At 44.2% G+C, this 23,436-nt stretch overlaps 2 protein-coding genes and 1 pseudogene across 3 annotated transcripts in view; 2 read left to right on the top strand and 1 right to left on the bottom strand.

Annotated features, from left to right (window-relative positions):
• ift122 (intraflagellar transport 122 homolog (Chlamydomonas)) overlaps positions 1-996 on the top strand; it is a 39,120-nt gene extending 38,124 nt beyond the window's left edge. Inside the window, 1 exon segment of the mRNA XM_070448165.1 lies at positions 509-996. Coding sequence (XP_070304266.1) covers positions 509-595 — 87 coding nt within the window. The 3' untranslated portion in view covers positions 596-996.
• Positions 997-2,015: 1,019 nt separating this feature from the next.
• On the top strand, positions 2,016-4,105 carry LOC111976861 (rhodopsin, freshwater form-like; annotated as a pseudogene).
• Positions 4,106-4,509: 404 nt separating this feature from the next.
• LOC111976560 (plexin-D1) lies at positions 4,510-22,549 on the bottom strand. 2 transcript variants are annotated; one of them, XM_024005479.2, is made up of 8 exons: positions 22,037-22,541; positions 20,853-20,887; positions 19,950-20,054; positions 19,194-19,357; positions 18,937-19,084; positions 8,306-8,446; positions 8,028-8,102; positions 4,510-5,854 (listed from the first exon to the last, which is right to left on the bottom strand). In XM_024005479.2, exons 1-8 carry the CDS (start codon positions 22,074-22,076, stop codon positions 5,738-5,740), a joined length of 825 nt encoding a protein of 274 aa, XP_023861247.2. In that variant the 5' UTR covers positions 22,077-22,541; the 3' UTR covers positions 4,510-5,737. The 2 variants fall into 2 exon arrangements, with proteins under 2 accessions (XP_023861247.2, XP_070303941.1); XM_070447840.1 differs by lacking the exon at positions 4,510-5,854 and adding an exon at positions 6,083-6,121 and having other exon boundaries at positions 22,037-22,549.
• Positions 22,550-23,436: the final 887 nt, after the last annotated feature.

Below are 23,436 nucleotides of genomic sequence, written 5' to 3'. Positions count from 1 at the left end.
ACACACACACACACACACACACACACACACACACACACACACACACACACACACACACACACACACACACACACACACACACACACACACACACACACATCTCGCAACACCCACACACAAACAAACACCAAACACACAAACACACCCACAACCCAATAACAAACAAAAAAACAACCAACACACACTCCCACACACCCAAAAGCAAAACAAAGGAGGTGAAACATTATTCTAATCATTAAAACATTACACACTACCCTCACACACACACACACACACACACCTTGGCTCTCCAGGCCCTCTGGCAGAATCTCTCTTCTAGCCTTAATCTTTCACTTATTTTTACTTTCTGCAGTGTTTCCTTTACCAGGAGTTAGATTTGGATAAAATGTTGCTATTGGCAGTGCTAGATGTTGTGTTACTGGCCTCTGCTACCTTCCTTAGAGAATCCCTGCTCTGCTCTGTGTTCTCTGACCTATGCTTCCTGTCTTCTCTGGTGTGTTTCCTCTAGATGTTCCACAGTGAAGACTATGAGCTGCTTGTGCTTCAGCACAACTGCTGTCCCTACTGCCGTCGGCCCATCGATGAACCCAACTGACCTCCCCAAACTGGTCTAGAATCAATTCATCCATCTCACACTTCATTCATATCTTCAGTTTCACTCTTGCTCTTCTGAGCAATGTTCCATCCATATGCTGGCAGCCACAAACCCTCATGGATGTTATTTCAGGGATGGGATTATGAAGATCATTATAGTCCGCAACAAAAGCACATCTTCAGCTGATCAACCCTATAGAATGAACAGGATGAGATCACACAGATTTACGAATGAACTCTTCTGTCTAGAAAAACGTATTTTAATTCACTGGTATTTATTGTTGCCGTTATGTTATGTGTACTTTAACTCTCTAGCATTCCACATTATTATTTAGGTAAATAGTCATGGTGTGATGTTTTTTTTAAAGAGTTGAATATATTGTATTTTTATATTATTAAAGTAAAAAAAAWAAAATAATGAAAGGTTTCAATTTCTCCATTTGTTTTGTGCACGAGTGTGTGATTCAGGGTTAGAAATGTGTTTGAGTGTGTTTGCATCGGTGTGTGTTGATATTCTTCTCAGCGATCCACGGGCAGTCTGACAGCTTCACAGCTCTAACACCAGGTGTCTTACTGTCCCACACCTTACCACAGGATTACTGTGTGTGAGCTTACGTGCCATGCTACCAAAATGAATATGCCTAACAGAATCTTTCTGATGAGTGTTTGTGTGTGTGCGAGAGAGGGAGAGGATATGTGTGCAACAGAAACCGTTTTCTGCTCCTTTCCTAAGTGAGGTCCATATTATTCAGTGATTAAGGATTAGGTTTCCACTGCTGCAAATGAGTTGGAACACTCTGGAAATTACATTTACACTCCCTCTTCTATAAAGCCTGCTAAATTATTCTCTGACAAAGTTGACACGTCAGGCTGTATAAGCAGACGGGTACAGTAGCCTTTAGGCGTCTAGGATAATGCAAATCTCTGACAACCTATTCTCTAGTGCATTACTTTTGGCATATGTGCTTTTTCAGAAGTCTGAGTTGCATTCGTCTTTGACTTAGCCTCCAGCAAACTTGTTGATGACGTGCTCTCGTGAGGATGACATCGTCAGAGAATAACACTGCCTTTAAGTATACACACACTATACTCACACTAGATGTTTTCCTCATGGATTAGTGTATGTGACCTAAATCTGTCCATGCTGAGGTCCATGGACGTCCTTAATCCTAAGAGAGGGGCGCTTAAAAGGGCCTGCGCCCGCCTCGGGGGGGCGGCGCACACCACTTCTCATTGCCTGGATCTATCTATCCCCTCCATCCATCCTTCCTGGCCTCCAGCAAAAAAGAGCTCCTCTCAACTCTGAGAAGGGACAGTGCTTTCTCTTTCCTCTCAAAATACTAGCGAGGATAGAGAAAGACACGCTCCAGTAGAGAAACATACACACTTACATAGACACACACACCCCAACAGCTGCCGCCATGAACGTCACAGAGGGCCAAAACTTCTACGTGCCTTTATCTAACAAACCTGGGGGGGTGCAGAGCCCCTTTGAGTACCTTCAGTATTACCTAGCTGCACCCTGGAAGTACTCTCTCCTCACTTCCTTCATGATCTTTCTTGTCACAGCCTTCCCTATCAACTTCCTTACGCTCTATGTCACGGTGTAGCACAAGACGCTACGGACCACCCTGAACTACATCCTGTTGAACTTGGCTGTTGCTGACCTCTCCATGGTGGTGGGGGGCTTCACTGTGACCCTCACCACGGCCCTACAGGGCTACTTCTTCCTGGGCGTTACCAGATGCAACATTGAAGGATTCTTCGCCACTATGGGAGGTAAGACATGGTGATGGTGGAGCCCTAGGCTGAAGTTGGGAGGTAAGACTTGGTGGACCTCTGGGTGAGGTGTAGGTAGTAGTTGGGAGGTAAGATATGGTGGACCTCTGGGTGAGGTGTAGGTAGTAGTTGGAGGTAAGGACATGGTGGACCCTGGTTTGAGATGTACGGGGTAGTTAGTTGGGAGGTAAGACTTGGTGGACCTCTGGGTGAGGTGTAGGTAGTAGTTGGGAGGTAAGACTTGGTGGACCTCTGGGTGAGGTGTAGGTAGTAGTTGGAAGGTAAGATATGGTGGACCTCTGGGTGAGGTGTAGGTAGTAGTTGCCACGAGCCACAGGGTAAGATATTTTTGTTTCCATAATGGTTGGGATTAGGCTAGGGGAATCTGATCCTAGATCTGTGGTTGAGTAACTTTTCCCTAAAGGGGTGCCTGGCTTTCGCCAGGTGCAACCTCAATGTACCTTGAGCTCAATGACTTTAAAGTCTGGTGCCGAAGATTTTTTTTATCAAGACCACCCATGTATTTAGAATAATTTAAATAGCACCCGCACCCCCAGCATACCTTTCTTGTAAAGAAGACAGTGAAGACTTAAATAAAGCCCAGGACCTTATGATATGTGCATTTTTACACCTCATTTACACCTGTTTTCTGTGACTGAGGTGACAGGGGGATGTCTTTAATAACAACAAATGTATTGACCTTACAGAATAACTGAAGCTTTGTGTTGAAGTACAGCTGTTATCACATCAACTGTTCCAGTAGCTGCAGGTGCAAGCTGCTGGTTGAGATCATACAAATGCATGAACAAGTAGATTTCATGCAAAAGTAGACTGTAAGTCACTTACTGTACCCTATGTACTTTAGAGATACAGTAGCATCTGTTCTCTTTTAAGTCTTCTGCCTCTGTCCAATATATTCAGAATAGTTTGTCTAAATATTTTCTGCACATGAGCATGTATACTGAGTATGTGTTTCTGACTTGCTGTGTGTCTCAGAGGAAATCYCCCTTTGGTCTCTGGTGTTATTGGCCATTGAGCGTTATATCGTGGTTTGTAAACCAATGACCAACTACCGCTTCAATGATTGGTCCGCCATTGTGGGTGTGGCCTTCACCTGGATCATGGCTCTCCCCTGCGCTGTGCCTCCATTGTGTTGCTGGTCCAGGTAGATCACCCTCTAAATACCATCTCCTACTAGTCTTACCTTAAATGTCACCTTAAGAAATGGGAATGGGCCGATTGCTGGTAGATCTCAGGGGCAATACTTCTTTATAATACATATAAAAAAAATTAAATGAGGTGTGCGGGTGCATGTGTGTGTGTGTGTATAGGTCCATCCCAGAGGGTATGCAGTGTTCCTGTGGAATGGACTACTACAGTATACATCTTGTTCACCCTCCACTTCTACATCCCTCTGGTCATCATCGGCTTCTGCTACGGCCTTCTGCTCTGTAGTGTCCGCATGGGACAACGACAAACCACACACACTGTCACTGAAGACCAGTAAACACACAGGACTACTACATCTCCAGTTAGGAATCATGTCAAAACACATTTGTGTGTGTGTGTGTGTCCATTCGTTCAGGTGGCAGCCCTGCAGTAGGAGTCAGAGACCACTCAGAGGGCAGAGAAGGAAGTGACCCGTATGGTGATTGCCATGGGCATCACATTTCTGATATGCTGGGTGCCCTATGCCACCGTGGCTTGGTACATCTTTGCCAACCAATCTTAACCCTTGGCTCGGACCAGGTCCTGAGTGTAAACAGATGGACCCGCAAAGAAACTCTGCAGGGAGAAGCCACCTCCTGAGTGCGAGAGAGAGTGTGAGTGTGCGTGCGTGCGTGTGTGTAAAAAGCTCTGGAGACATGACTAGTGTTAATACTGTAAAGGTAAGGATGGTACATGTGACGTGGAAATAAAGTTGTTAAATATCCTGCAATAAAAATGTGAACTTTCTTTTTCATACCTGTTTCACTCATAGGGGAGTATTTACAGTACTAGTGTTTCTGAAAGAGTCCAGATGCCCATTGGGTTGTTGGGTGGCATGCACAACCAGTCAACAAAGCACTAACAAAACACTCCATCACTGCCCTGTGGTTTACAAATGTCGCTTTGCTGAACCGTTCTAAGTTCGCATAGGTATTGATGAAAACAGACATTTTAATACTGGTACGAAACAAAAATGTCAACATTTTATACCGTATTATAGCTCTGTAGTAGCATTTATTTTCACAAACTCTGACAATTGTCATTTTGGCATCACAAGTACGGTCATGTCAGACAGTTGTCCCTCTTTGATTAACTGAAGGTCATAGTTTTACTCTAAATGTCCCTCTTGGTCATAATCTACCTTCATTCTCAGTCACAAAACAGAACAACCTGCCTTCACATAAACACATCACATGTAATTCTTCCCATTGAACTACACTCTATCTGATCCAACAGAGTCCAGTCTCTTTGCAAACAGGTCTGTGGCACATGAAACATTAGCTAATAAATCCTCTCAATACTACTCTACTCCTCTGGAACCCATCACCAACTTGCAAAGCACATTGGGACTTGTAGTTCAAAGCACCGTTGGAGTTCTTTGCCATTTCTACCAATCAAACCTGAGAACAGTGCAGGTTGTAAGAAGATGGGAAGAGTTTCTCATTCACATATCGTTGAACAGGCCACTCAGAAAACATTAGAACAGATCTATAAATATTGCTATGGACATTTACAATACAGTACAGTGCATCATTGGCTCATCCTCCAACAGAAGGGGGTTCAGTGCGTAAGATGGTCGCCGGGGCTCCAGGTCCCAGAGGCTGTGGCAACATCCAGAATAAGGCCCATCTCCCAGTGCCTCCATCTCTAACTCCACTATGCTTCAGATCAAAGCAGTGTGAAACCAGAGTGAGATCCAAGCCAGGTGTGAACATGCAAGATACCAGATTGGGTTGATATCCAAGTGTGAGTAGAAGAGTCAACACAGTCACCCAGACAAAGACATAATCCAGAGATTCTGCACTTGATATAAAATACGTGGGTTTCAATTCCTCAGTATCTCAACATATGCTTAGTCCAAGGTACGTTTCTTAGGACATTTCTTAATCCATGGTACAGTGCTCCCAATCAGGTTTCTGAGGCAGTCTTGGGTTGAGGTGTTACAGTAAAGCTCAAGCTGCCATCTCTTCCAGTCTTAAAGCAAAATATTTCTTAAAGCAAAGAGTTCCTTCTTGTCTTTGGGCTCTATAAACTCTATAGACAGAAGGGATATTTGGAGGGTAGATAGACATGGGGTTTTCTAGATCCTGTACCCCAGCTAGGATGGAGGCAGCCTGGGGAAATGGTCTGGGGTGGAGGCTGGGTGGAGGGAGACTCAGGCCTCACTGCTGCACTCATAGATGTTGTCCTCCACCAGAGCAATGACCTGCTCAAACTTGTGGTGCAGCTGAGTACGCTTCGCTGTGGGGTTGGACTCCAGAGCACTCACCACTGATCGAGAGTGAGAGTGAGAGTGAGAGTGAGAGTGAGAGAGAGAGAGGAGAGAGAGAAGAGAGAGAGAGAGATGAGAGAGAGAGAGAGAGAGAGAGAGAGAGAGAGAGAGAGACGAGAGAGAGAGAGAGAGAGAGAGAGAGAGAGAGAGAGAGAGGAGAGAGAGAGAAGAAGAGGAGAGAGAGAGAGAGAGAGAGAGAAAAGTTCAGACAATAACCAAGCCAGAACCTTTAAAAAAAAGTATCTATCCACAGTTAGAGAATGAGAGCTGGAGAGATAGATAATAAAGAGTGAGACAGAGAGAGAAATATAAAGAGAGAAAGACTACTTTCAGTAGCCCTCAAGCGATCATGCATTCTAACAGCATAGGACAGAAACTCAACCTGCCACCTGCCAGGACAGAGAAAGAGAGTACTTCAGCAGTTCTTCAGCCTTCATGCATGCCTATCCCCCACAAAGCCTTTCCTGTTCACAAAACTATTTACAAAACCCAACATCTGCGCTGCCTTTCACAGCCTGATAGTTGTCATGCGTTCAGTGGGTGTTACTGGGCAGCGTGTGCCCAGCGAGAGGGCTGAGTGAGAGAATGTGTAATCAGGGTGATTCATAGAGAGTCCCAGGGAAACCTCTGACCCCTAGTGTCTGCTGGTACAGTAGAATGGCAGTGACAGCTAAACACTGTTATGATGAGGGCCCTCCATTACCAACAATCACTGTCTCAACCACTCCATGGAACAGTAGGGGTGTGTGTGTGTGTGTGTGTGGGGGGGGGGGGGGGGTCTCATTTAACCGATAGGGGTGGTTGATGATGAGGTATTGTGAGGTAAAGGTAAGGGTTGTGGTGGCGGAGAGTTGAGAAGAGGGTGTCACAAGCCCTGTGCTGTTGGCTATGTATTTGGTTGAGGAGGTTTAAGAGAATATAGTTCAGGTCTTTATATATTTTTTTATATTTTTTATTACCGTTATTTATCTAGGCAAGTCAGTTAAGAACAAGTTCTTATTTACAATGACGGCCTACCGGGGAACAGTTTCTTGCCTTGTTCAGGGGCAAAACGACAGATTTTTACCTTGTCAGCTCAGGGATTCGATCCAGCAACCTTTTGGTTACTGGCCCACTGCTCTAACCACTAGACTACCTGCTGCCCCATATGCTGTCGGTGTGGAGCGATATTTTGGATCTCCTGGGTTGGTTAAGGGCTTGTGAGTAAGCATTTCACTGTAAGGTCTACTACACCTGTTGTATTCAGCGCATGTGACAAATACAATTTGATTTGATCTTTAAGGCATGAAGCTTCATGCCCTGATTTATTTTTCTTCTCTCTCTCTCTCTTTCTCTCTTTCTCTCTCTTTCTCTCTCTCTCTCTCTCAATTCAATGGCTTTATTGGCATGGGAAACATATGCTACCATTGCCAAAGCAAGTGAAGTAGATAACAAAATTGAAATAAACAATACAAATGTACAGTAAACATTACACTCACAGAAGTTCCAAAAGAATAAGACATTTCAAATGTCATATTATGGCTATATACAGTATTGTAACGATGTGCAAATAGTTAAAGTAAAAAAGGGAAAATAAATAAACATAAATATGTGTTCTATTTACAATGGTGTTTGTCCTTCACTGGTTGCCCTTTTCTTGTGGCAACAGGTCGCAAATCTCCCTGCTGTGATGGCACACTGTTGTATTTCATCCAGTAGACATGGGAGTTTATCAAAATTGGGTTTGTTTTCGAATTCTTTGTGGATCTGTGTAATCTGAGGGAAATATGTGTCTCTAATATGGTCATACATTTGGCACGAGATTAGGAAGTGCAGCTCAGTTTCCACCTCATGTTGTGGGCAGTGTGCACATAGCCTATCTTCTCTTGAGAGCCAGGTCTGCCTACTGCGGCCTTTCTCAATAGCAAGGCTATGCTCACTGAGTCTGTACATAGTCAAAGCTTTCCTTAAGTTTGGGTCAGTCACAGTGGTCAGGTATTCTGCCACTGTGTACTCTCTGTTTTGGGCCAAATAGCATTCTAGCTTGCTCTGTTTTTTTTTGTTAATTCTTTCCAATGTGTTCTCTCTCTCTCTCAAATCCATGTGGAATAAAGACTGGTGATAAGGCTGGAGATGGGGCCAATTTAAACATGTGTCACACAGCTAATCCAGGTCAGTGGTAGTGGGATCTTACCTGGGTCCTGTATTTCTTGGCGTATTTGTAGATCTCCGTCAAGGCCAGGTTGGTGTTGAACTCATTTCTGTATTTCTGCAAAACGGAAAACAGCGTGACCGTTTCGTCACAATATCAATCCTTCAAACTTTATTGTCAGCTCAAAAAGCAATAGACAGAGATACAGATTCAACGTTGTAGCACAGTTAAATGCAGAGACAGTCCGCCACCAATGCTAACACATTACATCTATCAATCAATTAATTAATACTTTTATTGATCTGCCACCCCTCTCTCACCCGTGACTCCTCGGCCAAGTGGGCGTTCATCTCCTGCTCACTCAGTGGCGCCATCTCATGGATCTGTTTGTAATAGCACTGTACCCTCTTCTTGTATTCTGGGATCTCCTTGGCATACAGCAGCTTGTTAGTGGGAGAGTCCTGAAACCAGAGAAGAAGTCCTCTTTAGTCAAAGTAACCTCCAGAAAGACAATTCCAATAGACGGCCCCATAGAGAAGTGAGATTTGAAAATTCCTAATAAGACCATTTAGTCATCACCTTTGAGCACAAATCATCCAGCCGAAGCCATTACAATTATATATTCATCCAATGTCTGCCATGTTTTTGAATGATGTGATGATGTCATTGCTGCTCACGCTGCTTTCTGTGTGGACTGAGTGCATTTGTCAGTTGGGCAGAGTAAACCAGATGCAACCTGGAAATAGACGGTCCATGAATCTGCGTATGCGAACATGAGTAGAATACGTTGAAAACAATGGTCGGCCATCTTTTATAGCTCAGTGGTCCAGTCTCGCGCCAGTATACGGTGAGTGAGGTCGATGGTCAGTGAGTTGTTATTAACATGACTGTGGGCAGCATGGTCTATGGTCATAGTGTGGTTGGTCTATGGAAGCTTCTCTAATGTCAAACATGTAAGGTGTGGTGTACCGCATGGCAGCTCTCTAGGCCCTCTACTCTTTCTATTTTTTACCAATGACCTGCCACTGGCATTAAACAAAGCATGTGTGTCCATGTAGCCTAATGATTCAACCATATATGCATTAGCAACCACAGCTAATGAAGTCCCTGAAACTCTTAAAAAATTGTTACAGTCTGTTTTGGAATGGGTGGTCAGTAATAAACTAGCCCTGAACATCTCTAAAACTAAGAGCATTGTTTTTGGTACAAATCATTCCCTATGTTCTAGACCTCAGCTGAATCTGATAATGCATTGTGTGGCTGTTGAACAAGTTGAGGAGACTAAAAAACTTGGTGTTACATTAGATTGTAAACAGTCATGGTAAAAACATATAGATTCAATGGTTGTAAAGATGGGGAGAGGTCTGTCTGTAATAAAGAGATGCTTTGACAGCACATTCCAAAAAGCAAGTTCTGCAAGGGTCTTTTCACAGTCCCCAAATCCAGAACAAATTCAAGAAAGCGTACAATATTATATAGAGCAATTATTGCATGGAACTCCGTTCCATCTCATATTGCTCACATGAACAACAAGCCTGGTTTAAAAAAAACTTTAAAGCAACACCTCACGGCACAACGCCTCTCCCCTATTTGAACTAGATATTTTGTGTGTTGTATTGAAATATACAGTTGAAGACGGAATTTTACATACACTTAGGTTGGAGTCATTAACTTCTCTAGGGTAGGGGGCAGCATTGGGAATTTTGGATGAAAAGCGTGCCCAAATTAAACTGCTTGCTACTCAGCCATAAAAGCTGGAATATGCTTCTCATTATTGGATTTGGATAGGAAACACTCTGAGGTTCCTAAAACTGTTTTAATGATGTCTGTGAGTATAACAGAACTCATATGGCAGGCAAAAACCTGAGAAAAAATCCAACCAGGAAGTGGGAAATCTGAGGTTTGTAGTTTTTCAACTCTTTGCCTATCGAATACACAGTGTCTATGGGGTCATATTGCACTTCCACTAGATGTTAACAGTCTTTAGAACCTTGTTTGATGCTTCTACTGTGAAGTGGGGGCGAATGAGAGGGGATTGAGTCAGAGGTCTGACAGAGAGCCACGAGCTGACCATGCGCGTTCACGTGATAGTTAGCTTGCGTTCCATTGCATTTCTAAAGACAACGGAATTCTCCGGTTGGAACATTATTGAAGATTTATGTTAAAAACATCCTAAAGATTGATTCTATACATCATTTGACATGTTTCTACGGACTGTACCGGAACTTTTCGTCTGCACCTAGTGATCGCGCCTCATGAATTTTGATTACTGTGCTAAACGCGCGAACAAAWATTTGGTATTTGGACATAAATGATGGACATTATCGAACAAAATAAACATTTATTGTGGAACTGGGATTCCTGGGAGTGCATTCTGATGAAGATCATCAAAGGTAAGTGAATATTTATAATGCTATTTCTGACTTCTGTTGACTACACAACATGGCGGATATCTGTTTGGGTTGTTTGGGCTCTGAGCGCTGTACTCAGATTATTGCATGGTGTGCTTTTTCCGTAAAGTTTTTTTGAAATCTGACACAGCGTTTGCATTAAGGGAGAGTGGATCTAAAATTCCATGCATAACAGTTGTATCTTTTAGCATGTTATTATGAGTATTTCTTGTAAATTGATGTGGCTCTCTGCAAAATCACCGGAGTTGGAACTACTGAACATAACGCACCAATGTTAACTCAGATTTTGTGATATAAATATGAACTTTACCGAACAAAACATACATGTATTGTGTAACATGAAGTCCTATGAGTGTCGTCTGATGAAGATCTTTTTGTGACTCCTCTCTGTTGCTGGAAAAATGGCTGTGTTTTTCTGTGACCTTGGCTCTGACCTAACATAATCGCTTGTGTTGCTTTCGTTGTAAAGCCTTTTTGAAATCGGACACTGTGGCTGGATTTACAACAAGTGTATCTTTAAAATGGTGTAAAATACTTGTATGTTTGAGGAATTTTAATTATGGGATTTCGTGTTTTGAATTTGGCGCCCTGCAGTTTCACTGGCTGTTGACGAGTGGACGCTACCGTCCCACATACCCTAGTGAGTTAAAACTTGTTTTTCAACCATACACAAATTTCTTGTTAACAAACTATAGCTTTTGCAAGTCGGTTAAGACATCTTCTTTGTGCATGACATAAGTCATTTTTCCAACAATTCCAACAACATGGGACCACGCAGCCCCATACAGCTCAGGAAGGAGACGCATTCTGTCTCCTAGAGATGAACGTACTTCGGTGCGAAAAGTGCAAATCAATCCCAGAACAACAGCAAAGGACTTGTTGAAGATGCTGGAGGAAACAGGCACAAAAAGTATTCTATATCCACAGTAAACGAGTCCTATTTTGACATAGCCTGAAAGGCCGCTCAGCAAGAAGAAGCCACCGCTCCAAAACCCGCCATAAAAAAGCCAGACTACGGTTTGCAACTGCACATGGGGACAAACGATCGTACTTTTTGATGAAATGTCCTCTGGTCTGAGAACAAAAAATAGAACTGTTTGGCCATATATGACCATCGTTATGTTTGGAGAAAAAAGGGGATGCTTGCAAGCTGAAGAACACCATCCCAACCATGAAGCATAGGGGTGGCAGCATCATGTTTGGGGTGCTTTGCTGCAGGAGGGACTGGTGCACTTCTCAAAATAGATCATGAGGAAAAAAGTATGTGGAATATTGAAGCAACATCTCAAGACATCAGTCAGGAAGTTAAAGCTTGGTCGCAAATGGTCTTTCCAAATGGACAATGACCCCAAGCATACTTCCAAAGGTGGCCATATGGCTTAAGGACAACAAGTCAAGTATTGGAGTGGCCATCACAAAGCCCTGATTTCAATCCTATAGAAAATGTGTGGGCAGAACTGAAAAAGCGTGTGCGAGCAAGGAGGCCTACAAACCTGAGTCAGTTACACCAGCTCTGTCAGGAGGAATGGGCCAAAATTCACCCAACTTATTGGGAAGCTTGTGGAAGGCTACCCGAAATGTTTTTACCCAAGTTAAACAATTTAAAGGCAATGCTACCAAATACTAATTGAGTGTATGTAAACTTTTGACCCACTGGGAATGGATGAAAGAAAGAAAAGCTGAAATAAATTATTCTCTCTACTATTATTCTGACATTTCACATTCTTAAAAGAAAGTAGGTAGGACCCGTGCTCTACACCCTGCATTGCTTGCTCTTTGGGGTTTTAGGCTGGGTTTCTGTACAGCACTTCGAGATATTAGCTGATTTACGAAGGGCTATATAAAATAAACTTGATTGATTGATTGATCCTAACTGACCTAAGACAGTGAATTTTTACCGGATTAACTGTCAGGAATTTGTGAAAAACTGAGTTTAAATGTATTTGGCTAAGGTGTATGTAAACTTCCGACTTCAACTGTACTATGTGTGCCTTTTTTAAATGTATGTAGTTCTGTTCTTGAGCTGATCTTGTCTATTAATGTTCGTATTATGTCATGTTTCATGTTTTGTATGGACCTCAGGAAGAGTAGCTGCTGCTTTGCAACAGCTAATGTGGATCCTAATAAAATACCAAATACCCAAAAATCTACGGTTGTGTACGGTCCATGGTCACAGCGTGTGGTTGGTGTACCGTCCATGGTCACAGCGTGTGGTGGTGTACGGTCCATGTCACAGCATGTGGTTGGTGTACGGTCCATGGTCACAGCGTGTGGTTGGGTACGGTCCATGGTCACAGCTGTGGTTTGGTGTACGGTCCATGGTCACAGCGTGTGGTTGTGTACGGTCCATGGTCACAGCGTTGGTTGGGTACGGTCATGGTCACAGCGTGTGGTTGGTGTACGGTCCCATGGTCACAGCTGTGGTTGTGTACGGTCATGGTCACAGCGTGTGGTTGGTGTACTTGGTTCCATGGTCACAGCGTGTGGTTGGTGTACGGTCCATGGTCACAGCGGTGGTTGGTGTACGGTCCATGGTCACAGCGTGTGGTTGGTGTACGGTCCATGGTCCACAGCGTGTGGTTGGTGTACGGTCCATGGTCACAAGCGTGTGGTTGGTGTACGCGTCCATCTGGTCACAGCCGTGTGGTTGTGATCAGTGTGTGGTAAGGTCAGCACCTCCCTGTGCTGAGACAATGAAGAGAGGCCAAGGGTTTCCTCCCTCACAATAGGAACGTTAAACAACCAGGCCAGACATAACAAATCATATCCACACCACAGAGAACCAGGCCAGACATTTGTATTTATTTATTTAACATTTATTTACCAAGTGAGTTGACTGAGAAACACATTCTCATTTACAGCAACGACCTGGGGAATAGTTACAGGGAGAGGAGCAATGAATGCACCAATTGAAGACATAACAAACCATGTGCACAGCCACAGAGAACCAGGCCAGACATAAACCATGTCCACAGCCACAGAGAACCAGGCCAGACATAAACCATGGCCACAGCCACAGAGAACCAGGCCAGACATAAACCATGGCCACAGCCACAGAGAACCAGGCCAGACATAAACCATGTCCACAGCCACAGACGAACCAGGCCAGACATAAACCATGGCCACAGCCACAGAGAACCAGGCCAGACATAACATGGCCACAGCCACAGAGAACCAGGCCAGACATAAACCATGTCCACAGCACAGAGAACCAGGCCAGACATAAACCATGCCACAGCCACAGAGAACCAGGCCAGACATAAACCATGGCCACAGCCACAGAGAACAGGCAGACATAAACCATGGCCACAGCCACAAGAACCAGGCCAGACATAAACCATGGCACAGCCACAGAGAACCAGGCCAGACATAAACCATGGCCACAGCCACAGAGAACCAGGCAGACATAAACCATGTGCCACAGCCACAGAGAACCAGCCAGACATAAACCTTGGCCACAGCCACAGAAAACCAGCCAGACATAAACCATGTGCACAGCCACAGAGAACCAGGACAGACATTGACCATGTCCACATCTACAGAAAACAGGCCAGACACAAACCATGTCCACATCTACAGAAAACCAGGCCACACTAAACCATGTCCACAGCCACAGAGAACCAGGACAGACATTGACCATGTCCACATCTACAGAAACCAGGCCAGACATAAACCATGTCCACGGCACAGAGAATCAGCCAGACATAACAATCCATCTTCTACTTACATCTACTACTTCTACAAGATACTGACAGCATTTACAAATGGTACTGAACGCATTATTCAATCTTTAAGAAAGCTTCACTTGTAAGGTATGGGTTGAGCATACAGACATGCATTTGTGTGTGTGTGGTGTGTGTGTGTGTGTGTTGGTATCGCGCCTAGGAAGACTCCAGCTACTGTCCCTCCTCATGATAGGATCCTCTCTTCCTGTCCACAAGGTCAATTCCTATGGTTCCTCCATCTGCCTGGCGACCCCTGTGACCCTAGCACCCCCACCCTCCCTGTCTGTCTGCAGGACACCAGATAAGGTTTCTGTGGAAACAACTCTGTTTCCAAGCCTTCTCTCAACCCTGCAGAGCACGGCTAATCCAGATCCCTTACTGACCTGTTCTGCCCCTGATCACCACACACACACACACACAGACACACACACACACACGCGATGGTTAATCCAGACTTTTCCTGCCCTGCTCTTCCTATGCTGACCACTCAAGCAGAGAAAGAGTTACGTTTCCACTCAGACAGTCTAATACCTTTCTGTCCTATCTAAAGAACAGAAAACATCTATACACAGACAGCACAGCTGACGACACCAGGTCTTCCCAATAACAGACAGAAAAAAAAGAGTTGAGATGAGCATCTGGATGTTTTAACAGTGCCATGTGTGTGTGTGTTTGTGTTTCTGTGTATTACATGTTTGAGGGTGTGTGCATTGGCTCTCTGGCAATGAACAAGTGGAATAAATCATAATGCTTTGGTTTCATCTGAAAGAGCAGCAATTAAAAAGTATCTCTGGGGAGGAAGTCAGTCAAAGAGACAGGAAGCAGAGTGTATGCTAGGGTCACAGCTTCTGAGGGATGAGACTGTTTGTGGGAAGTGAGACACAACACCTGCACAAACACACACACACACACACACACACACACACACACACACACACACACACACACACACACACACACACACCACACACCACACACACACACACACACACACAACACACACACACACACACACACACACACACACACACTTTGAAGAGTGAATTCCTGGTGCCCATGACCTTGGCTGAGCAGACTGGGCTGAAATATCATGAGGAGAGGTAGACAGACTGACTGGAGAGAGGAGGGGAAGGGGGTTGGCAGGGACTGGGGAGGAATGTGGAGATAGGTGATGACAGTGAGGGTCATTTTGGGAAAGTGTGTGTGTGTGCGTGTAAATTTGTGTGTGTGTTTAAGTATACTGTATGTTTGGTTTGGTTTATTTGGATCCCCATTAGCTTTTGCCGAAACAGCAGCTATTCTATCTGGGGTCCACACAAAACACAAAACATGACAAGTAACAAAACACGGATACACAGACAAACAAGAACAGTAAAACAAGTTTTTTTATACGACAATATACGAATAATACAAATAAAAAAGAATTGTGTAGATTGTGTGTATTAGAGTGTGATATAGTGTGTGTTTGTCTGTGTGTTATTTCACAGTTCCTATTGTGAAATGACACAATAGGTAATTTTGCTGTTTGCTTGAGTAATTGGAGATGGAAGGGAGTTCCATGCGAAGAGAACCCTAGTGGCATGTCTTGTGGGTTATGTGTGGGTGTCTGAACTGTATGTTATTTGATTATGCAGACAATTTTGAATTTTCATCACAGTAATAAACTCAGCAGGACCCTGTCTTTCAAAGATAATTCATAAATATCAAAATAACTTCACAGATCTACATTGTAAAGGGTTTAAACACTGTTTCCCATGCTTGTTCAACGAACCATAAACAATTAATGGACATGCACCTGTGGAACGGTCGTTAAGACACTAACAGCTTACAGACGGTAGGCATTTAGGGTCACAGTTATGAAAACTTAGGACACTAAAAAGGCCTTTCTACTGGCTCTGAAAAACACKAAAATAAAAATGCCCAGGGTCCCTTCTCATCTGWGTGAACGTGCCTTAGGCATGCTGCAATGAGGCATGAGGACTGCAGATGTGGCCAGGGCAATACATTTCAATGTCTGTACTGTGAGACGCCTAAGACAGCGCTACAGGACGGACAGCTGATCGTCCTCGCAGTGGCAGACCACGTGTAACAACACATGCACAGGATTGGTACATCTGGACATCACACCTGCGGGACAGGTACAGGATGGCAACAACAACTGCCAGAGTTACACCAGGAACGCACAATCCCTCCATCAGTGCTCAGACTGTCCGCAATAGGCTAAGAGAGGCTGGATTGAGGGCTTGTAGGCCTGTTGTAAGGCAGGTCCTCACCAGACATTACCTTTATCGCCTATGGGCACAAACCCACCGTCGCTGGACCAGACAGGATTGTCAAAAAGTGCTCTTCACTGATGAGTCGCGGATTTGTCTCATCAGGGGTGATGCTCGGATTCGCGTTTATCGTCAAAGGAATGAGCGTTACACCGAGGCCTGTACTCTGGAGGGGGATCAATTTGAAGGTGGAGGGTCCGTCATGGTCTGGGGCGGTGTGTCACAGCATCATCGGACTGAGCTTGTTGTCATTGCAGGCAATCTCAACGCTGTGCGTTACAGGGAAGACATCCTCCTCCCTCATGTGGTACCCTTCCTGCAGGCTCATCCTGACATGACCCTCCAGGATGACAATGCCACCAGCCATATTGCTCGTTCTGTATGTGATTTCCTGCAAGACAGGAATGTCAGTGTTCTGCCATGGCCAGCGAAGAGCCCGGCTCTCAATCCCATTGAGCACGTCTAGAACCTATTGGATCGTAGATCGAGGGCTAGGGCCATTCCCCCAGAAATGTCCGGGAACTTGCAGGTGCGTTGATGGAAGAGTGGGGTAACATCTCACAGCAAGAACTGGCAAATCTGGTGCAGTCCATGAGGAGGAGATGCACTGCAGTACTTAATGCAGCTGGTGTGCCACACCAGATACTGACTGTTACTTTTGATTTTGACCCCCCCCCTCCCCTTTGTTCAGGGACAACTTTATTCCACAGTCACATATCTGTGGAACTTGTTCAGTTTATGTCTCAGTTGTTGAATCTTGTTATGTTCATACAAATATTTACACATGTTAAGTTTGCTGAAAATAAACGCAGTTGACAGTGAGAGGACGTTTCTTTTTTCTCTGAGTTTATTTCTCATTGAAACTAAATGAGATGCTGCTAATCTCTCGTCAACCCTCAACCAGGAAAGACTGGCTTGCACGATGTTGATGTTTGTTCTGTATGTGCAATTAAAAGGGAATGGTGTGCTGCTATTTTTTGAGCCAGCAGTAGCTTTGCTAGCTCTTTCCTTGCTGTACTTGACCAAATTACCAGACAATAATCAAGATGGGACAAGACCAGAGACTGAACAACTAATACAGTTGATTTTTGTGTAAAAAACACAGAACATCATTTTGTAACAGACAAACCCCTACCCCATCTTCACAACAACTTTGTCAATATGACTTGACCATGATAATTGACCATCCAATGTTATACCTAGGAGTTTAGTTTGGTCAACTTTCTCAATGGTCACACACTTTATGCACAATTCCAGTTGAGATTTAGGTCTTAAAGAATGTTTTGAACCAAATACAATGCTTTCAGTATTAGATGTATTTAAGACCTATTTATTATTAATCACCCATTCTGATACTTACTGTAACTCCTCATTTAGAATTTCAGTAAGCTCACTGGCTTTGGATGCTGACATGTAGAATATGGAATCATCTGCATACATAGTCATTCTGTAGCTTCGCGTAAGACCAGTGGCAAATCAATTGTAAAAAAACAAAAAATAGAGAAGCGTAACGGCCCAAGGCAACTGCCCTGAGGGACACCACACTGTACATATTTCATCTTAGAGAAGCTTCTATTGGACAAATAATTCTCCAACCATGTGATGGCAGGTGATCTAAAGCCATAGCAAGTGAGTTTTTTCAATAACATTTAAACATTTTATTTGATCTTTATTTAACTATGCAAGTCAGTTAAGAACAAATTCTTATTTACAATGACGGCCTATCCCGGCCAAACCCTAACAGCGCTGGGCCCAATTGTGCGTCGCCCTATGGGACTCCCAATCATGGCTGGTTGTGATACAGCCTGGTATCGAACCAGGGTCTGTAGTGACGCCTCGAGCACTGAGATGCAGTGCCTTAGACCGCTGCACCACTCGGGAGCCCCATCAAAGTCTGCACTGAAATCTAACAATACAAACTATGATCTTATTATCCATTTCTTTTAGCCAGTCATCAGTCATCTGAGTCAGTGCAATACAAGTTTAGTACCCTTCTCTATATGCATGCTGAAAGTTAATAGTTAACTTGTTCTCTGAAAAATAGAGAGAATTGTGTTTGACCAAATACAAAGCTATCAGTTTACTAAGAAAAGGCAGCAAACTGATTGGGTGGCTGTTAGAACCAGCAAAGGGTGCTTCACTATTTTTAGGCAGTGGAATGACATTAGCTTCCGTCCACGTTTTTTAGGCTTTGGTTAAAGATATAGCAAATAGGGGTGGCAATACAGTCTGCTATGATTCTCAATAGTGTCCCATCATGGTTGTCTATACCTGGTGGCTTATCATTATTGATGGATAACAATAATTTGTCCACCTTTCCCAAATTCAAAACAGCAATCCTTCTCTTTCATTATTAGATATTTTATACAAAAATATGATGGTTCACTATTCAGCATTGCCATTTCACTTCTGAGTTTTCCACAATGATTGTAATGTGTGTGTGTCTCATGTGCAATACAGTGTGTCTTTGTAACCATGTGAATGTGTTGAGTGCGATCACTTAACAGTAWTTGTTTATACATGTGTAATGTGTGTGTCTCACCTTGCCCAGCTGCAGGTCTGAAACGGAGCAGGCATCTATGAAGGCCTGGGCAATGACAGACAGACAGGCGTCCATGTGGTCCGTCTTTTCAATGTCAAACACAAACTGAGGGTTCTTCAGGATGTTCACCCAGAAACGCAGAGGTAAACTGTAGAGATGAGACAACATTATGTAAGCTTCAGGAACATCTTGCATTATGGATACTGTACTGCCTCATGCTACATTGATGAGTAGATGCATCGTATTCCCCTAGCTACCAGTTGGTCTTCCAGATGTGCAGGGTGTCGGGGTCGGTGATGCCCCTCTTGTCCGCCTGCTCCTCCAGGAAGTCAAAGAAGTATTTGATTGCCAGCGGCGGACGCTCTGCAGGAATACTGAGGATGGCCTGGAACAAGTCATCTAGGAACTTCTGCAGTGTTCCCTACGAAACCACAACACAGATGGGATCAGACACAGAACCAGATTTGGATTGTTTAGAATTCTGGAATTATATGTTTTTATTTGACAAGGCAAGTCAGTTAAGAACAAATTCTTATTTTCAATGACAGTCTAGGAACCATTTTTTCACCTTGTCAGCGCAGGGATTTGATCTTGCAACCTTTCAGTTACAAGTCTAACGCTCTAATCACTAGGCTACCTGCCGCCCCATGTCACTGTAAATAGAACTGATGATGGATTGATTGTCAACGATGATGGAATGATGCCTCTGCTTTAGCCAACTACTTGAGTTGTGACTGTCATGCCAAACTGTTTAGGATCACAATCGTACTAGTTTGGGAATCATGATGATGATCTTATAAATAACTTGTATTTTTGCATTTAAGCCTCAATTTTGGATCTGTGTGGGTCTCCATCTCTCTAAGTATGCTCACAATTGACATGATAAGCAGTTGGCTAGCTGAAGCAGTAACAGATGGGCATCCAGGAAAGGCTGGCACTGCTTTCTGTCACTGTTCTGGTTGTACACTGTGGCTCATTCAAAATGGCTGCCACACTGTGGGTTGTGTGCTTACCTTGGTGGAGAGGAGGCGGGTTAGGTAGATCTCAGGGAGGACCTTCTTACGATGACTCTGTCTGTGGGACTTCTTATTCTCAAACGGCTCATCATGAGGCAAGACCTGGAAGGGCGGGAGCAGAGGTTAGAGGTCAGGGTACAAAAACATCCAATCAGCATGGTGGGGATATAACCTAAATCTCAATGAGAATCTACTACGGAGGTGTGACTAACATTTGACAGGGAGGTGAAATGAAAACAAGTGTTCTTGTATGAAAGTTTCAGTTAATACTTCTACCATTTCAAAATGTTTTCACTCACTTCTAAGTACTGAACACAACCCAGGAACCACAGTGGAGATTTATGAGGTCTGACTAACATGATGTCACTTTATGAAATGCTGCAAGTTGGGACATTTTGGAAGTTTCTCTGATTGCTGTACAGTAAACCAGTATGAGGTGTCTAACATGCTCCTACAGGACAGGGCTAGGACAGGGGTGTGGAGGTGGAGGAGAAAGAAAGGACACTGTTGGTTTCACTCTACTGAGCCAGTCCAGGCCAGCACACCATAATATGAAGTGCTACATCAACAACCAACTGCTCAAGAAATGACTAAAGCTATCTCAGTGAAATGTATGCCAGAGAACTCATTTTGTCAAACTGAAAGTTAGCATATCTGAGTCTGAGTTTTTTCAATAGCTTATGTGGTATTAGTGCTGTCATGTTTTTTCCTACATGCATGCGCTCACACACACTCTTATGAAAGTGTGTAGTTAGTGATTTATTGCTCAGGCTATCCCTGTGTCTGTCTGCGTTAAACTGAGTTCTCTCTGAGACCAATGGGGCTGATGACAGACTGAATGGGGTTAATAGAGGTGAATGAGAAAGCTCTCTGTCCGTGTGTGTGTGTGCTTGTGCTTACCAAATGGACATATTTCTCTGTGTCCAAGTCTTTGGCTGCAGAGGGAGAGAAAAAAACAGAACAAAACAATGAGAGAAGGAGAGAGTGAGAGAGAGAATGAAAGAAGATCGGAGGGGAGACAAGTAATAGACAGAAAAAAAGGAAGCACTCATGAAGAGAGACAGAGGTTTATGGAAATCAAAGAGAGAGTGTAATTAGAGAGCGAGGGYAAAAAAGAAAGATTATGAGTGAAAGAATGAGAGAGAAAAGCTGAAAAAAAACAGAGAGAGGTAGACATAGAGTCTGTGATTGGTGCTGGAGCCAGTGTAATGAGTTTATAATGCTCACGCATCGTCAGACCAGAGGTTCACTCTCTCCCTGGTTTACACACACGCACACGCACGTGCGCGCACACACAAACACAGCCCAATAGTGGCTGTGCTCTCATTACTCCAGGCCTAGTCTTGGCAGGACAGGCCGGTTTAGGCCCCGGCCCCAGTCCAGACACTCTTAGCTAATCACAGAGAGGGGGAAAGGTGTTTTACATTAGCCAAGGTGTACTACAAATCCATTAGGCCAGGCCTTTGAACTGCTGGCCCAGTTTGGACCACTTTAGCCTGTCTCTGGCCCAGTATGAATGAGAGGAGAGGCCCTAATCATTGGGATGGACAGAGCAGTCTGTCAGAACCGAAGTCCTGTTCTGGATGAGGTGAGCATACCCTCCCAAACTGAACCGGAACGTTGACGGCCCAGTAGAGGAGTCAACTGTTCATGCTTATGGATACTGATATCAACCATGCTGATGAAAGGTCTAAATCCACTGTGTGTGTGTGTGTGTGTGTGTGTGTGTGTGTGTGTGTGTGTGTGTGTGTGTGTGTGTGTGTGTGTGTGTGTGTGTGTGTGTGTGTGTGTGTGTGTGTGTGTGTGTGTGTGTGGTGTGTGTGTGTGTGTGTGTGTGTGTGTAGCCTTGTGTGTATGTGTGTGTGAATGATTAAGTGAGAGTGTGTTTATGTGGCTACAGCATGTTTGTTGTTGGAAATGAATGTATGTCTGTGGTTTGGTGTGTGTGTATATATATGTGTCTAATGTGCTCAAGATGAGATGAGTGTATGCGGTTTTACCTTAATAAAGTACGTGTGTATGTTTTCTAAGCATGTAGGGTGTGTGACAAGGTGACAGAGTGTGTGTGTGTGTGTGTGACCTACCTCTCCCCAGGGTGTTGTCTCTCTTGTCTTTCATGCTCATGGCGAATGACGCCCCCTCTGGGATCTGGGGGTGGGGTCAGAGGTCACAGGGTCAGGGGTGAGAGACGTGGGGCACAAGAACTGGATCATTAACCGCTGCCTCAGGGTGTGTGTGTGTGTGTATGTGTGTGTGAGAGAGAGAGTTTGAGTGTGTGTGAGAGATAATTTGAGTGTTTGTGCGTGTGTGTTTTGGGGCGGGGGGCTCATTAAAGTCAACACACAGTGAAATGGATTGAACAGCATTGCCAGTGAACTGAAACTGTTAGTACGTGCTGTGCCTCGCTGCCTTCACAGTTCACTGCCTTCCCAGCACTGACTAAGCAAATCACTTAACAGCACAGGTAACAGGGCAAATGTTAGGGGTCACTGCCCAGTTGTTTACACACACACATACACTCAGGCATACCGAAATACTCTGACACATACCAAACATACCAAGACAATAGAAAGTGCAAAGACACACAGATACCCACAGACAATCAGACAGACAAACTGCACATAGACTAATACACACACAGTCACCCAAAATCATGTGGCACCCATTGAGCAGTCAAGATGTCAACATTTACAGTGACTTCTCACCCTCACCTCTCTTTCACACACACACACACACACACACACACACACACACACACACACACACACACACACACACACACACACACACACAAACACACACACAAACACACCCTAAACCACAACACACACAACCACCCACCACACAGCACCACCCACCCACCGATCCACACACCCACACACACACACACACACACCCCCACACACACACACACACACACACACACACACACACACACACACACACACACACACCCACACACAGCACACACACCACACAACACACCACAACACAACACACAACACACACAACACACACACCACACACACACACACAACACACACCACACACACAACCACAACACACAACACCACACACACAACACACACCACACACCACACACCAACACACACACACACACACTGTGTATAATCGTAACCGTGAAGCACGTAAGGTTTAACATAAATACAGTTTAATGGTAATGAGACAGTAATTTCCTGAGGCCCCCATGCTGTTAACAGGTAATTTGGTGTGTTTGCACCAAACAGGGGCCGTGCATGTGTGTGAGTGTGCGTGGTGTGTGTTGTGTGTTGGTGTTTGAAGGCGTGGGTGGGGGGGTGTATGGTTCCAGTTGACAGGTTCTTATTGACAGAGGACACAGCTTCTATCCCATTTTACAGACGAAGAATGAAAGCATGAGTGTGTTTCCGTCTGTTATTAGACTGTCTCTATGTGTTTGTGCCTTTAACTGTATGTTTGTGTGTGATGTGTGTGTGTATGTGGT

Source organism: Salvelinus sp. IW2-2015, linkage group LG17 (assembly GCF_002910315.2).
Source record: "Salvelinus sp. IW2-2015 linkage group LG17, ASM291031v2, whole genome shotgun sequence".
Taxonomy (NCBI): domain Eukaryota; kingdom Metazoa; phylum Chordata; class Actinopteri; order Salmoniformes; family Salmonidae; genus Salvelinus; species Salvelinus sp. IW2-2015.
Note: the sequence above shows the minus strand (reverse complement) of the source record. Positions and strands in the feature narration are given on the sequence as shown.